The following is a 17,913-nucleotide window of genomic DNA, read 5'->3' on the forward strand; positions in this document are numbered from 1 at the left end:
CCTCAATTCTTCGATCTGGCCACTTTTAGTCCCTCAACTCTAAAACCGAACAGGTTGCACCACAAACTCTCCAAACCAGTCATATTTCGTCCCTCCGCAGACCCGACGCGGTTTCGCTGCTGACTCAGCCCGGGTTTGACAAGTCTTTGGCAACGTAGCCCAACTCTCTCTCTGTCCAGTCAGCTAAAGGACCCGACCGAGCCGGTTTGATGGGCCATTCGATCCCCTTCTTTGGCCCGTGCCCGAACCCTAGCTAGCTCTGGCGGCGGCTGTGGCGACGCAGGCGGCGGCGGCGGCAGCGGTCGTCAGACGGCGGACGGCGGCGGCGGCGGCGGTCGGCGGCAGCGGCGGTCGGCGGCGGCGGCGCACCAAAGATCTGCTATCTTCTGCTGCTGCGGAGCTCCGGCTAGAGTAGAGTGGCGGCTGGAGACGAGAAGTAGCTCAAAATCGAGGTCAGTAAGTGGATTACTAGTTTGATTTTTGATCTGTGGTCGGTTAGTTGTAGTAGATGGCCAGTTTGTGGATTACTACGTTGATTTTTGATCTGCTTAATGTAGGAACGTGGGATGGATCCTCTGGACTTTCTTCCTATACGATTTCATTTTGGTGGGCACTTTGTGAACGATGGGCAGTATGTACACTATGCTGATGGCGCTGTTGGAATGTCACATTTGGAGCGAGACAAAGTGTCACTGCCAGAGATAGTTGGTTTCTTGAAGGAAGATCATTGGGAGGATTTGAAGGATGATGAAGTGCAGTTCCACTGGCTATATCCTTGGAAAGAACTGCATGATGGGCTTGGTTTGTTGCATGATGATGCGTCCTGTTTGAGCATGGTTTCTGCAATTGAAGAGGGAGGAGTAGCTGAAGTATATGTAGAGAACATTGCCGAATATCATATATTGGCACGCGCTCTCCCATCAGATGTAGAAGAGGTGGAAAATGAGCAGGGACAAATTGTCCCGATGGAGAAAGTAACAACAGAAGTGGTACAGGCATCCGCGCCGGCAGTCGAAGATGATACAGATGAAGAAGACAGTGACTATGTTCTTGGAGATGAGTGTCCTTCGGAAGAAGATGAAGAAGGAATTGAGATAAACAAGAAATATGTAGAGTACAAGAAGAAGAGGAAGCAAGGGCAGTTACAAGTGCTGGATGATGTATACCTTCTACAGCCTAGAGTTGGCTTGACAAAAACTGTTGGAGAAGATAATAGGGAAGAGAAAGATGGCAATGATACACCCTATGAGGATTCAACTGAGTTTGATGACTCTTTCGATGAAGATGGTGATACAAGAAACAAACAAGATGATTTCCCAAGGTTCAGGGACAGTGAGGAGGTGCCCAAGTTTGTGTTAGGCATGAAATTTGGTTCAAAAGAAGAGTTTAGGCAGGCAGTTATTAAATATGGACTTAAGAAAAAAAAGTTCATAAAATTCAGAAAGAATGATTCTCATAGGTGTAGGGCAACTTGTGACTGGAAGACATGCAATTGGTATTGTTTGGCTAGTCTAACTAGTAAATCTACTAGTGGGCAGATTACTAGTATAAATGATGTTCATCAATGCCCCTCTAGAAAAGACAACAAGCTTGTTACTGCTGCTAGGATTGCAGCTAAGTATGAAGGTGTTATCAGTGCTAATCCAATGTGGAATATTGCAAACTTGAAAGCACACATCAGGGAAGACATGTTTGCAGAAGTTAGTACTTCTCAGGTGAAGAGAGCTAAAGGGAATGGTGATAAAGAAAATGTTTGATGCAACTAAGGAACAATACACTAGGATATTTGACTATCAAGAAGAGTTGCTTAGGAGCAATCCTGGTAGCACTGTTGTGGTTAAGCTTGATCCAGCTTGTGCAATTCCAACCTTTCAAAGAATTTATGTGTGTTTGAATGCTTTAAAGCAAGGTTTCATGTCAGGCTATAGAAAAGTCATTGGTTTGGATGGGTGCTTCTTCAAAGGAGCAACAAATGGAGAGTTGTTATGTGCTTTGGGAAGAGATGCAAATAGCCAAATGTATCCAATTGCTTGGGCCGTGGTTGAGAAAGAAAACAATGATTCTTGGGACTGGTTTTGCTCATTACTCTTCAAAGATGTCAATGTATATGATGGTGAAGGCTGGGTAATAATTTCAGACCAACAAAAAGTAAGTTATATGTTTTCTTTCATTTACACAGGAATATATGATGTATGTGATGCCATGTCTAACACAATTTGTGTACAGGGTATCATCACAGCTATACAGAATTGGGCCCCTCATGCAGAACATAGAAATTGTGCAAGACATGTGTATGCCAATTGGAGAAAAGAATTCAGAGTGAAAGAGTGGCAGAAACTTTTCTGGAATTGTGCAAAGGCTTCTTCTGTGAGCCTTTTCAACTTGGCAAGGGCAAAGTTAGCAAGAGAGACCGTCGAAGGTGCAAGGGCAGTAACCAGGTTAGATCCCAAGCACTGGTCAAGGGCATGGTTCAGGTTAGGATCTAATTGTGACTCTGTTGATAACAATATTTGTGAAAGTTTCAACAAATGGATCGTAGATGCAAGATTTTTGCCTATTATTTCAATGCTTGAGGCAATTAGACGAAAGGTTATGGTTAGGATTCAAGAAATGATTGAAAAATGTGAGAAATGGACATTAGAAATTGTGTGTCCTACTATAAATAAGAAGATGAACAAGTACATAGATTGGTCTGGGACTTGTCATCCTATCAGCAATGGAAATAATGTGTTTGAGGTCACCCAAAGGAAACATTACAGATTTGGTGTTGATCTAAATAGAAATAACTGCACTTGTGGTTATTGGCAAGTATCTGGTATGCCTTGTGCACATGCAATTGCAACAATACACACCATTACTAGTGACTTGACAAGTTACATTGCTAGTTGTTTTTATGTTGAGGCATTCAAAAGAACATATGCACATTGTCTGCAATCTGTTAATGGCGTGGATTGTTGGCCAATATCACCACGGACTAGACCTGCGGCTCCTGGTTATGTCAAGATGCCTGGTAGGCCAAAGACTGAGAGAAGAAAGGAGGAAACTGAGAAAAAAGTGTCGAAGACCAGATTGCCAAAGACTGGGACACTCATTAGGTGTGGTAAATGCAAAGGAGTTGGTCACAACAGAACAACATGTCATAGACAGCCAGGTGGGCAACAGAGTGGACAACAAAGTAGACAACAAACTGAACAACAGAGTGGACAACAAAGTAGAGAACAGAGTTCACACAGGGTGAGTAACCAGTTTATGTTGCATTTGTTTATTATTGTGTATTGCATGTGCTCATTACTATGTATTACATTGCAGGAAAATGTTGTGCCTTCTCAACAAAGCACCAATGATGCAGCCACATCTAGAGGGACAAAGAGACCAGTACCCATGTCCAAGCCTCCTAGGCCTGCTGTCCAAGGGAAAGGGAAGAATATTCAGAAGAACAAGTCCTCCTCGAAGGCTGCAATGAAAGGTGTCACTGTCAATGTGAGTTCTAGCTCAGTTGTCACTGTTAATGTGAAATCAGGAAATGCTAATTCACAGTTCAAGGCACCTGGAAGGGACACAAAAAGGCAAAGGAAGTTACCTACAAGACTGCTGGACTGAGTGTTGTGCTACTAAGGCCTATTTATAGTTTGTTTGTGTGGAACTATGTATGTTGTTATGTCTATGGTGAGACCTATCTAATTTGTTTGTGTGGAACTATGTGTGCTCTAATGTGTGTGCTATGAACCTATCAGAATTTATATATGATGTCAGAAACTGTGTGTTGTTACTCTCATATTTCTCAAAAAACAAACGAAACTATGGCAAATTTTCCCTGGTTTGTTGGTGCAAGCTGGACAGAGAGAGTCGCGCCACGTTGGCAAAGACTTGTCAAACCCGGGCTGAGTCAGCAGCGAAACCGCGTCGTCTCTGCGGAGGGGCGAAATATGACTGGTTTGGAGAGTTTGTGGTGCAACCTGTTCGGTTTTAGAGTTGAGGGACCAAAAGTGGCCAGATCAAAGAATTGAGGGACGAAAAATGGACTTTTCTCGATTATTTATCTCGGGACTCGTTATGTAAGAGTGCAGATTATTCGAGTAACATGTCAAAAGATATCTGTCAGACCTAGGGTATTGTGAAAGATTAATTCCAGAATCAAACATGTTCAACGCCTTGATGAATTAAGTTTTAAGGCTCAACAGACAAGTATTAAATATAAGGCATAAGTGTTAAGCATTATATAAGATTAATTTCTTGATGCTTAAGTGTTCTGCTAAAGACATTAAAGCTAAGAATCATATTTTTCAAAGAGCCTTGCCTTCTAATGTTGTTGGCATAAAGAATAAATGGTGGGCTACTATTAAGGATCAAATTATGATTTTGGAAACAAAACATATTTCTCTTTTTTTTAAAGCGCGCACATGAGGATATGCACAAGAATATATGAAGAGAAACTGCACTCCTGGGACCACTGCAACACCATCTCCCCACAAACCTAAAGGGGTTTGTTCCTTCGATGGAATGATGTACTGTTGTTAGTTAGATCAATGCTACTTAATTGACCATTGTATTTTATTGGCTCTGTATAAGTTCCAGCAAAGGGATGAGCTCATAAGTTTTTCAAGTAAGAGTTAAGTTCATGGAGCTCCTAAGTTAAAGAAATTCCATTTCGAGATGACGTGGTATATTGTAGTAACTGGGTTATACGGTACTAATGGACCGTTGCAATCCTTTTATCTCGTATGCCATTTTATTAAGAAGTGGGCTTATAAGTTTAGCCTTGCGATCAGGCGGAGAATGTTGGATGTTTTTTATCTAGGCTAAACCTAGGTCAATTAAGATCAATTATTAAGGCTGCTACAGTGCAGCTGTAACATCCACAATGCGGCTATATCTCCCACGTGTCGGGGCACGACTTAGAAGCATAGCCGCATGGTAGGCATGTCGCAAGAGGGGTAATCTTTACACATCTCATGTACTGAATAAGAAAGGGATAAAGAGTCGGCTTACAATCGCCACTTCACACAACACATAAAATATATCATACATCATCCAGAATACAAACAAGGTCCGACTACGGAACCAAAATAAAGAAAGACAACCCCAAATGCTAGATCCCCGATCGCCCCAACTGGGCTCCTCTACTGATCATCCGGAAAAGAAACATAGTAACAGCCCGAATCCTCGTCGAACTCCCACTTGAGTTCGGTAGCATCCTCTGCACTGGCATCATCAGCACTGATACGTCTCCAACGTATGTATAATTTTTGATTGCTCCATGCTATATTATCTACTGTTTTGGACATTATTGGGCTTTATTATCCACTTCTATATTATTTTTGGGACTAACCTATTAACCGGAGGCCCAGCCCAGAATTGTTGTTTTTTGCCTATTTTAGGGTTTTGAAGAAAAGGAATATCAAACGGAGTCCAAACGGAATGAAACCTTCGGGAACATGATTTTCTCAACGAACAAGACCTAGGAGACTTGGACCCTACGTCAAGACGCAGAAGAGGAGGCCTCGAGGTAGGGGCGCGCCTACCCCCCCCCCCAGGCGCGCCCTCCACCCTCGTGGGCCCCCTGTTGCTCCACCGACGTACTTCTTCCTCCTATATATACCTATGTACCCCCAAACGATCAGATACGGAGCCAAAAACGTAATTCCATCGCCGCAACTTTTTGTATCCACGAGATCCCATCTTGGCGCCTGTTTCGGAGCTCCGCCGGAGGGGGCATCGATCACGGAGGGCTTCTACATCAACACCGTAGCCCCTCCGATGAAGTGTGAGTAGTTTACCTCAGACCTACGGGTCCATAGTTATTAGCTAGATGGCTTCTTCTCTCTTTTTGGATCTCAATACAATGTTCTCCCCCTCTCTTGTGGAGAACTATTCGATGTAATCTTCTTTTTGCGGTGTGTTTATTGAGACCGATGAATTGTGGGTTTATGATCAAGTCTATCTATAAACAATATTTGAATCTCCTCTGAATTCTTTTATGTATGATTGGTTATCTTTGCAAGTCTTTTCGAATTATCAGTTTGGTTTGGCCTACTAGATTGATCTTTCTTGCAATGGGAAAAGTGCTTAGCTTTGGGTTCAATTTGTAGTGTCTTTTCCCAGTGACAGTAGGGGCAGCAAGGCACGCATTGTATTGTTGCCATTGATACGTCTCCGTCGTATCTACTTTTCCAAATACTTCTGCCCTTGTTTTGGACTCTAATTTGTATGATTTGAATGGAACTAACCCGGACTGACGCTGTTTTCAGCAGAATTGCCATGATGTTGTTTTATGTGCAGAAAACAAAAGTTCTCGGAATGACCTGAAACTCCACGGAATATCTTACAATAAATAATAAAAAATCCTCGCCAAAGATGAAGACCAGGGGGCCCACACCCTTTCCACGAGGGTGGGGGGCGCCCCCCCTAGGGCGCGCCCCCTACCTCGTGGGCCCCCTGGAGACCTCCCGACTCCAACTCCAACTCTATATAACTTCTTTCGGGGAGAAAAAAAATAGGAGAGAAGAAATCATCATGTTTTACGATACGGAGCCGCCGCCAAGCCCTAAAACCTCTCAGGAGGGCTGATCTGGAGTCCGTTCGGGGCTCCGGAGAGGGGGATTCGTCGCCGTCGTCATCATCAACCATCCTCCATCACCAATTTCATGATGCTCACCGCCGTGCATGAGTAATTCCATCGTAGGCTTGCTGGACGGTGATGGGTTGGATGAGATTTACCATGTAATCGAGTTAGTTTTGTTAGGGTTTGATCCCTAGTATCCACTATGTTCTGAGATTGATGTTGCTATGACTTTGCTATGCTTAATGCTTGTCACTAGGGCCCGAGTGCCATGATTTCAGATCTGAACCTATTATGTTTTCATCAATATATGAGTGTTCTTGATCCTATCTTGCAAGTCTATAGTCACCTATTATGTGTTATGATCCGTTAACCCCGAAGTGACAATAATCGGGTTATCGGTTATGACCGTAGTTTGAGGAGTTCATGTATTCACTATGTGATAATGCTTTATTCTGGTTCTCTATTAAAAGGAGGCCTTAATATCCCTTAGTTTCCATTAGGACCCTGCTGCCACGGGAGGGTAGGACAAAAGATGTTGTCGGTGTCAAAACCGACGGATCTCGGGTAGGGGGTCCTGAACTGTGCGTCTAAGGCGGATGGTAACAGGAGGCAGGGGACAGGATGTTTTACCCAGGTTCGGGCCCTTTTGATGGAGGTAAAACCCTACGTCCTGCTTGATTATTCTTGATAATATGAGTAGTACAAGAGTTAATCTACCACGAGATCAGAGAGGCTAAACCCTAGAAGCTAGCCTATGGTATGATTGTATGTTGTCTTACAGACTAAAACCCTTCGGTTTATATAGACACCGGAGGGGGCTAGGGTTACACAGAGTCGGTTACAAGGAAGGAGATCTACATATCCATATTGCCAAGCTTGCCTTCCACGCCAAGGAGAGTCCCATACGGACACGGGACGAAGTCTTCAATCTTGTATTTTCATAGTCCAACAGTCTGGCTAAAGGATATAATCCGGCTGTCCGAATACCCCCTAATCCAGGACTCCCTCAGTAGCCCCTGAACCAGGCTTCAATGATGATGAGTCCGGCGCGCAGATTGTCTTCGGCATTGCAAGGCGGGTTCCTCCTCCGAATACTTCATAGAAGATTTTGAACACGAGGATCGTGTCCGGCTCTGCAAAATAAGTTCCACATACCACCGTAGAGGGAATAATATTTACACAAGTCTAATCTGCTGACGTTCCCCGTAGTGTGACATCACACCACAGCCAGGTCTTTATTCGAATCGTTTTTCATAACCTGTCTCGGCGTGTTTCGCGAGGCGGTTTCCTTGGCATGTCTTGTCGAAGAAGAGATCATGTCCCCTTATTACGGGATTCCCATTAATACGGACGTGGGTAACCCAACCGCGCCATCAATTACGGCGCTTGGGGATAAGCAAGTTTTACCAGGGTGGTGGGGGCACATAGTTTTGTCCACCCTTATAAAGGGATAAGGTCTCACCTTTTTCTACCAACGCCTTCTTCCTCCTTGCCCATCCATTCTCGCGCACTCGAGCTCCAGCGCCCAAGTCCACATCCTTTTCCTCAACTCTCTCCAAACATTTCCGAAGCGGGAGGCAAGTGGATGGCCTCCTCTGTCACGGAGGGACACATAAAAAAACTACGTGGAGCCGGATACTTAGCCACGGATATCGCGCACCGGCTGCCAGCCGCGGGGCAGATCGTCCCTACCCCAGAACCTCACGAAAGGGTGGTTTTCTTCCCCCACTTCGTCCGCGGACTGGGGTTTCCCCTCCATCCATTCGTCCGCGGCCTTATATTCTATTATGGGCTGGACTTTCATGATCTGGCCTCGAATTTCATCCTCAACATCTCAGTGTTCATCGTCGTGTGCGAGGCTTTCCTCCGCATCCGGCCCCACTTCGGCCTATGGCTGAAGACCTTCAATATCAAGCCGAAGGTAGTAGGCGGCCAACAAGCAGAATGCGGCGAAGCCATGTTGGGCAAAATGCCCAACGTTACATGGCTCGAGGGCTCCTTCGTGGAGACCATAAAGGGGTGGCAATCGGGGTGGTTCTACATCATCGAGCCGCGCGACACCAACTGGGTGGCGGCCCCCGAGTTTCGATCCGGAATCCCCATGCGGCTCACTTCCTGAAAGGAGAAGGGCCTGTCTTGGGGCTCATCGGTGGAGCTGGACGGACTCCAGAAGTGTATCCGGAACATGACAAGCAAGAAACTTAAGCTTGTCAACATAGTCCAGGTCATGCTCTTCCGTCGGATCCTCCCGTGTCAACAACGGGCTTTCAACTTATGGGAGTTCGATCCGGCCCAGCACCAGACTCTGCGCGAGCTCTTCGACACGACGCATAAGGACGTCTGGAAGGTGCTGTTCAAAGGCGCCGAGGTCCCCCCTTCTCTTACCGAGGACCGTGGGTTAAGCGCGAAGCGCCCTGTGAATCCGGTAAGCTCTGTACACCGGGTAGGGTATTTATTTCCCATAGCTTAACCATGTGCGGGGTCTGAGCTCCCATGCCTTTGACAGGACTGGGTGGAGACATCGGAGCAGATTAACTGTTCGGCCCCTCTTCCCGAAGACCCTGCAGACGCTCTCTTGACGGAGATGCGGACTCCGGCTCCTTATGAGGTGCCGGAGAAGACCAAGTAGAAGGCCACGGGAACCCGAAAGAGTTCCCGGCGTCAAGTGGTATCGGACACATCATCCGATAACTCCGAGACGCACTCCTCCCGTGAAAACGAGGAGAAGGAAGATGAAGATTCTCCCCCTCCAGCTGGGGGAGACAAGAAAAAGAAGGCCGCCCCAACCGGGGAGGCCGAAGGGTCCAAGAAGGGAAGGACTCTCCTTCCGGACTGCTCCACCACCGCCGCCGACGGCGAAGACGAGTGGCTGCTCAGGGCCAAGCCCCTGGCGAAGTCGTAAGTATTCGGATACCAGAGTAACTCATAGCATACTTTTGTTGCACTGCTTCTCCTAACGTCGAATATGATTATGCAGTCCGCCCCAAGCCCGTATCGACGTATCCTCGTCGGACGGTTCCTTGGACTCGTCGGACATGAATAGTGATACACTTCCAACTGCCTCCTCTCCTTACTCTACGGACAATGCCGAAGTATTGTCTCAAGGGGCACCGAGCCGGGGGGAGATAGTCCCGGAGGCGCCTCAAAGCGACCTTCCGAACTCCAGGAGCAAAGGGAGAAGGCTCCCAGTGGCTCCAAGTTCGGCCCTCAGCCGAACACCGCGCCGGAACCTCTCGCTCAAATGGAACACGCATGATGACTGAAATTCCCTTTCCCGCAAAAAAAAAAATCACTCTCAGGAAGGGATTGCTCTTTTTTTGTCAATGGTATCTACTAGACCATTAAAAATTGTTTGTTTAGCCCTTTTTTGCGTGAGCATGGAGTGCATATAGTACAATTTATTCCTTCATCATCCTCACGAGTGCATCCAGCTCTACTTCACCTGAGAACTTGGGTCGTAGTATCGATGACAGCTCTACCTGAACCACTACTCAGCGTGTTGAGTGAGTTATTATATAGACAAACCCTTAATCAGTAGATTAGTGCACCCCACTTCTAGTAAATATAGCATAGAGCCAACAAGGTAGAGTCAACCTTGCTTCTGCATCATCAGACCGTAGCAGCTACACAAGTCATGGGCAAGCTCCAATGCTACATGGATGGATGATAGATACTAGCATCAATGACATCCGTCCAACGGCGGAGCTATGTTATGACCTAAGGGGGCCGTGGCCCCCCCAACCCAAACGATTTTATTTCATTACTAGGTAGCAGTGGCCCCTGCTGGCTGCAGCTCGGCCTAATCCATCTTCACGCGGCTTAATCCATCTTCACGTACAGTGCAGCAACTACAGTGCAGCAACGAACTAACTCATCTTCAGGCACGTGCTTCTCAGCTCATGTGTGTAGAGAGAGAGAGAAAGAGCGTACAGATCCTAAATGTAGGGCACGTTCGTGCATGGATAGATCAGCGGCAGCACATGACTAGCTGAAGTATTTAGGCATGACTTGTTCAGTGTTACAATATGGTGTGGTTCATCTCAACCAGCTGCCCCCGCCGTGACGCACAGCCTAAATCTGAAGAGCGTTGCCTGTACATCAACACTGATGTACAATGAATCAAACTAGGTTTTTTTTTTCTTGTGTGGTTTGATCTAACTAATTGGGGAGTTTTTGGTGATGGCACTATAATTTTTTCTCTAAGTGGCAGTTGGTCAGCCGTTGATTGCACTATTGGATTGTACACATTATAAATCAGTTTTACTAAGTCTTCGTGGATTAAGACTTCGTTATGTCTCAGTCGATACTATATCCCTTAGATCTTGTATATCCCTTAGATCTTGTATAGAGAATTGTGCATTCTTTTCTTCAGCTTCTTTCTTTTTCTTTTTATATACTATATCATTCGACTGAGGCTTGATTAAGTCTCAGTCAACCGAGACCTAACTACATTTATTATAAATTTCCTCTCAACAGGAGTTGCTCATCATGGATTTTTGTCTTTCGGCCCCCCAAGCATTTTTGTCTAGCTCCGCCACTGCTGCCGTCCCTTGTTATCCTTGAGGAGGGAGGCAACGGACTGGAACTTGAGCCAGGGCATGTGAGCATGCCTCACCCGCCTGCGCTGCTCGAACCGCTCACACATCTTGGCGTAGGTCACTTCAATGTCTTCGTCCGAGCCGTAGTCCGTCTCGTCCGACATGTAGTCCATCTCGTCCGCCTCCGCCATACCGGGGCCCCTCTCTCCGGCCAGCACCATGAACGCCGGGTCATTCGCCTTGGACTTGGCCTTGACGACAAACGTCTCCTCCTTCTCCGCCTTGGCCTTGACGACGAAAGCCTCCTCCTCCACACCCGCCTTGGCCTCCTTCTCCGCCTCCGCCTTGGCCTCCTCCGCCTCCGCACTGGCCTTGAGGATCGCCGCCACCTTCTCCGCCTCCGCCTTGGCCTTGAGGATCGCCGCCTCCGCCTCCGCCTCCATCCTGACGCTGACGAACGCCTCGTCCTCCGCCGCCTCCGCCATGGTGGCCCTGACGAACGCCTCCGCCTGCTCCTTCTCCGCCTGGAACGGGGTGAAGTGAAATCCCTCGTAGCCGGCGGCCATCGGCATGGCAAACTGCATCTCCTCAACCGCCATCGCCGGGTCTCTCTCGCCGATCTCTTCTGGTGGGTTAGGGTTTGGTGGATTGGGGATTTCTGTCTCTCTCTCTCGCTGGATCTTTGGAACGAAGGGGAGGAGGCGCGGCGGCTGGCGTATATATGTCCAGGCGAGCCCTAACCCAGGACCCGCCTCGGGTCGGACTCGGGTCCCGTCTCCGGACCGGCCTCTTCTTTCTTTCATTGGGCTGGGCTGGGCTGGGCCCACATCTTCTTTCTCTCTTTCTACTATCCTGTTTTTTCGGAGAGTGGGGGAGAGAGAGAACTCAGACAAGCTTGGGCCTCCTTTGGTTCATAGGATACGAATAATATAGGAATAGGAAAATCATAGAAAGTAAGATGACATGCATCTCAAATCCTATAGAGAAAAAGATGTCATTTGATGCATAGGATAGGATTTTTTCCATTGAGTCTAGGCTAATGTTTTTTTCCCTTTGAAATGTGAAGGATTGAATCCTATCCTACGTAGAAATAGGAATCCATTTCTATGAACCAAAGGGCTTCAAAGGAATTTTTCTTACAAAGTTCCAATCCTTTGTAATTCCTACAATATTCCTATGAACCAAAGGAGGCCTTGGGATTTTCTCCAGCCAGTGTCTTCCCATCTTTTGAAGACATGATCACTTTTTGAATTGTGAATATTTTTAAAGGCGGATATTTTTATAAGATTTCTGGAACATTTATTAGAAACACACAAAAATAAGTTTCAGGAAAACAATAAAATATGATTAGAAAAATTCAATGTTTTAAGTGAAAACATTTTAAAGAAAAATAGGAAACAATTTTTTGACATGAACATGTTTTAAAATTCAAGAACATTTGCTCGGGAGGTGCTCATATTTTCCTAGATTCATTTTAGGTCTTCGAGCGATGTGCGTTTAATGGGAGGAGACGTTCCCGTCAACTATGAAGGTGTCTGTGTCATCTTCGTCAATCTCAAGATGATGTGCCGGCTCAGTCTCTCGAAGGTGCTCATAGGGTAGGGTGTGCATGCGTGCGCTCGTAGGGGTGAGTGTATGAGCGTCTGCATACGTACTATGTTAAAAAATAATCGGAAATATTTTTTCAAATTGTGAATGCTTTTTATAAGTGGAGATTTTTTTAAAAAAATGGGAACATTTATAAGTTTCAAGAATTTTTTCATGAATTTTTTTCAAAAAAATGAAGAGATTTTTAAACTGATAGCTAAAATTATATTCATCTACTTACAAGGAAACAACAAACACAAGGAAGTTTTAGATTAATTCAAATTTTTAAGAGCTCCTTGAAAATATCATGAATTAAGTTGGGTTGTCTATTCTTTGCAATCTAATGGACCAGGTCAAGTCGTGCTCACAATACTATCAATCAAATACTATGGAGTACCACGGTATTAGGGATATCAGGTAATATCAACTTCTAGTGGTTGGAGACGATCTTAGTCCATGGTCGGCTTATTACTGATAACAAAACCCGCTTCCATTTCACGAAGAGATATAAAGCAAAGAAAAACAACTTTTGTGCTCTGAAGTTGGATACCATGAAAGCCTATGACCGAGTCAAATGGGATTATCTTAAGGCTATAATGCAGAAGGCAGGGTTTGCACCAACTTGGATCTCTATGATTATGAGTTTAGTAAGCTTGGTCAATTTTTCTGTTCTGTTTAATGATACTAAGCTTGAAACTTTTTAACCTACACGTGGTATCCGACAGTGGGACCCTATTTCTCCTTACATGTTCTTGTTGGCAGCGGAGGGCCATCCTTGCCCCTTAAAGCATAATTCTCAGTCATCGCACCTCTGTGGGATCGAAGTGGCAAAAGCGGCACCCCCGGTGAGCCACTTGCTTTTTGCAGATGACAACATGTTGTTATTCAAGGCCAATGGTGATGCAGCTAGAGAGTTGTCCTCTTTGTTGCAATGCTACTGTAATGCTTCGGGACGGAAAATAAATCTAACACTCAAGCGCCGCGCCTTTATTTTGACTGTTGTTTCATTTATGTTTTTACCTCCACGTAGTTGTTTAGGTAAAACCACCTTATTACCGTTTGGTCAGCAACTGACGAACAGACTATTTTCAGATAACACTCTGGGTGTGAATGTAGCCACGTAAGTGATGATGTAGTTGCGGGTTGGTAGTTACCTGTGCAACACCGCTCCCCTTTGGGATCGACATACCCTACTTACCGCGAATTGCAATAGCCATGTGCCCTTGCAGATCATCAGTTGCGGACAACTATCATTCTCCGCTAAGCAGAAATGCATGGTTGTGATGTCTACTACGCAACCTTTTTCTTGTGGATATTTTTGGGCCTTCAAGTGCAGAGGTTTGTAGGACAGTAGCAAATTTCCCTCAAGTGGATGACCTAAGATTTATCAATCCGTGAGAGGCGTAGGATGAAGATGGTATCTCTCAAGCAACCCTGCAACCAAATAGCAAAGAGTCTCTTGTGTCTCCAACACACCCAATACAATGGTAAATTGTATAGGTGCACTAGTTCGGCGAAGAGATGGTGATACAAGAGGTATATGGATGGTAGATATAGGTTTTTGTAAACTGAAAATATAAAAACAGCAAGGTAGCAAGCGATAAAAGTGAGCGTAAACGGTATTGCAATGATAGGAAACAAGGCCTAGGGTTCATACTTTCACTATTACAAGTTCTCTTGACAATAATAACATAATCGGATCACATAACTATCCATCAACATGCAACAAAGAGTCACTCCAAAGTCACTAATAGCGGAGAACAAACGAAGAGATTATGGTAGGGTACGAAACCACCTCAAAGTTATTCTTTCCAATCAATCCGTTGGGCTATTCCTATAAGTGTCACAAACAGCCCTAGAGTTCGTACTAGAATAACACCTTAAGATACAAATCAACCAAAACCCTAATGTCACCTAGATACTCCAATGTCACCTCAAGTATCCATGGGTATGATTATACGATATGCATCACACAATCTCAATTCATCTACTCAAACCAACACATAGAACCTCAAAGAGTGCCCCAAAGTTTCTACCGGAGAATCACGACGAAAACGTGTGCCAACCCCTATGCATAGGTTCATGGGCGGAACCCGCAAGTTGATCACCAAAACATACATCAAGTGAATCACGTGACATCCCATTGTCACCACAGATACGCACGGCAAGACATACATCAAGTGTTCTCAAATCTTTAAAGACTCAATCCGATAAGATTACTTCAAAGGGAAAAACTCAATCCATTACAAGAGAGAAGAGGGGGAGAAGAAATATAAGATCCAACTATAATAGCAAAGCTCGCGATACATCAAGATCGTGTCAAATCAAGAACACGAGAGAGAGAGAGATCAAACACATAGCTACTGGTACATACCCTCAACCCCGAGGGTGAACTACTCCCTCCTCGTCATGGAAAGCGCCGGGATGATGAAGATGGCCACCGGTGAGGGTTCCCCCCTCCGGCAGGGTGCCGGAACAGGGTCCCGAATAGGTTTTGGTGGCTACAGAAGCTTGGGGCGGCGGAACTCCTGATCTATTCTCTGTTCTGGAAGTTTTGCGATACGTAGGTATATATGGGTGAAATGAGTACGTCGGTGGAGCTTCGGGGGCCCCACGAGGCAGGGGGGCGCGCCCTAAGGGGGTGGGCGCGCCCCCACCCTCGTGGCCAGCTCCCGTATCTTCTGACGTAGAGTCCAAGTCTATCTGGTGGCTTTCCTTCCAAAAATAACTTCTCCAGTTGATTTCGTTCCGTTTCGACTCCGTTTGATATTCCTTTTCTTCGAAACACTGAAATAGGCATAAAACAGCAAATCTGGGCTGGGCTTCCGGTTAATAGGTTAGTCCCAAAAGTAATATAAAAGTGGATAATAAAGCCCAATATTGCCCAAAACAGTAGATAATATAGCATGGAGCAATCAAAAAATATAGATACGTTGGAGACGTATCAGGTTGCTCTGAGGATGCTTGCACTTGGTACCATCGACGATGCCGTTGGTGAGATGGTTCGGATGCGGGAGAGCACATGCCTAAAGACCACGGTGAGGTTTGCCAGTACCGCGGTGCAGGTGTTCGGAGCAGAGTATTTGAGAGAATGAAATGTGGAGGGTATAGAAAAGTTGCTCGCTATTGTAGAGGCAAGAGGTTTTCCAAGTATGGTTCAGTTGATTGCATGCATTGGCAATGGAAGAACTGCTCCCAAAGGTTTGCACATGAGTAACAATACCCCACCAAAAGAGCCACTATCATATTGAAAGAGATGGGATCACATGGCTCATGGATTTGGCATGCTTTCTTTGGAATTTCTGGTTCTCACAACGACATCAATGTGTTGCAGCGATCTCCCGTGTTCAAGAGAATTTGTAACGGGGAATCATCATCGTGCAACTACACTGTCAACGACCACGACTACAATATGGGGTGTTATCCCGATGACATCTATCCTCCGCGGGCAGCGTTTATAAAGACCATAGCCAATCCCCAAGGCAACAAACAAAGCCACTCTGCACAATGCAAGAAGCAGATAGGAAGGATGTGAAGAAGGCATTCAGAGTATTGCTCCAAGCTCGTAGAGAAATTGTTCGTGAAGCTGCAATGATGTGGAAATCAGAGACTTTGTGATAGGTGATGACATGTTGTGTCATTTTGCACAATAGCCCAAACCAATGTTTTGTCAAGTCTGAAGAACAAGTTCACATCCTGGAACAATAAGATGCAGATCAATTTATGAATGTTCTGTAGATGCATGAATATTTGAGAGCATCAGGTGCACATGCAGCTACTCAGTGATCTTGTGGAGCATACGTGGGCCCACAATGAACACCAAAAAGCTAATGTTTGAATTGTGCACTTAAAACAAATTTTATGTTCGAATTATATATTTCGCTATCAACAAATGTTATTTATGTGCGACATTCATGTGTATGATGGACGTGCATGGATATGCATGATTTGAATGTTTGGATTTAAGGTGTGTGGCTACCACGCACACTATAAGAAGGATTGTTTGGCGCCGGTCCTGATTTGCTAAGTCTGGTTTTTGTTTCGAGAAAAGGAAGAACTTATTCCTCAACCGGGTGAGAAATAGCAAAATTCTCATTCTACTAGAAGGTGCAGCGCGCACCATGATGATCCCCAGAAGAATGTTTCATTTGGAACGCTAATAACCACGCCCACTATGAGCATCTCATAAGTGCATTACACAATTCTGGATATGCATCGATAAAATAAATCCAAATTCCAGAGAATACATGTTTACTTACCGCATGCAAGCTGAAGCTTTGTCTCAAACATAGATCACATATATATCATGTGTGATTGACATTATATACCATTTAGTTGGACTCTAGCTACTGTTGTCTTAGCCGAAGCTCCAAAGGTCTATCCTCAAGAATCCTCTGTTCATCCTTCAATGTCTTTCATCACACGCCACTTCTCCCAAAATCAATAGAGAAAAGAGCGACTTTGCTGCTACTGCAAAAACAGATTTCACCAAACATCGGACAAAAAGCTAAACTCTATCATTACGAACTCATCTATTGGTGTCAAAAAGAAGCTTTCCTTTGTTAGTTCCAGTTCATTTACTTCAATGAGTCGATGTTTCTGAGGCCCTTACAAATTACAACCAACAGTTGATGGTCCTCTTTCTAAAAAAATGTTTTAGGAGCTCTGCACAAAACACAGCTGGTTCCATCTCAAAAAACTTTTGTTGATATCTAGCATTATGCCATGGGGACCGAACCTCCCAGCTACCATCATCCAAGATTCTGGCAACATCATAACTTGGAAGAGAAGCATCACGAGCCTATTTTTCTTGCTTGGATGCAAAGGGATGGGATCGGAGGAGATTAGATCGAGGTAATGAGAATGGATAGATACGACATTGGCGTGCTTGGTTGATTGCTCGATCGTTCGAGACAACATGTCACCTAATTCAGGAATGCTCATACATACGACACGGGTTAACTACGAGGTGGACCGAACCGACTGTCAACCTCTTCGTGCCGGCTGACAGGATGATCCCACACGTCTGCTACACCCCTCGACGCACCAGATAGCTCAATTTCGTGGGAGCTTAGTAACTGTACTGATTTTACAAGCACAAGTGACCATACGTGAAAGTGGAATATTGCTCTCAAATCTTCTAGCGAGAATGATGATCGGACGGCTAAAATACAGCCATCGACTGAGATCTAACGGCTACGATTTACGCCGGATCGAAATTCGTTC

At 45.3% G+C, this 17,913-nt stretch overlaps 1 protein-coding gene across 2 annotated transcripts; it reads left to right on the plus strand.

Annotated features, from left to right (window-relative positions):
• The first annotated feature begins 227 nt into the window (after positions 1 to 227).
• LOC125525747 lies at positions 228 to 3,728 on the plus strand. Of its 2 annotated transcripts, none has more exons than XM_048690757.1 (4): positions 228 to 452; positions 558 to 2,148; positions 2,227 to 3,234; positions 3,310 to 3,728. In XM_048690757.1, exons 2-4 carry the CDS (start codon positions 1,735 to 1,737, stop codon positions 3,598 to 3,600), a joined length of 1,713 nt encoding a protein of 570 aa, XP_048546714.1. In that variant the 5' UTR covers positions 228 to 452; positions 558 to 1,734; the 3' UTR covers positions 3,601 to 3,728. The 2 variants fall into 2 exon arrangements, with proteins under 2 accessions (XP_048546714.1, XP_048546715.1); XM_048690758.1 differs by having other exon boundaries at positions 2,248 to 3,234.
• The last annotated feature ends 14,185 nt before the right edge of the window (positions 3,729 to 17,913 follow it).

This window comes from Triticum urartu, chromosome 7, assembly GCF_003073215.2.
Source record: "Triticum urartu cultivar G1812 chromosome 7, Tu2.1, whole genome shotgun sequence".
NCBI lineage: Eukaryota > Viridiplantae > Streptophyta > Magnoliopsida > Poales > Poaceae > Triticum > Triticum urartu.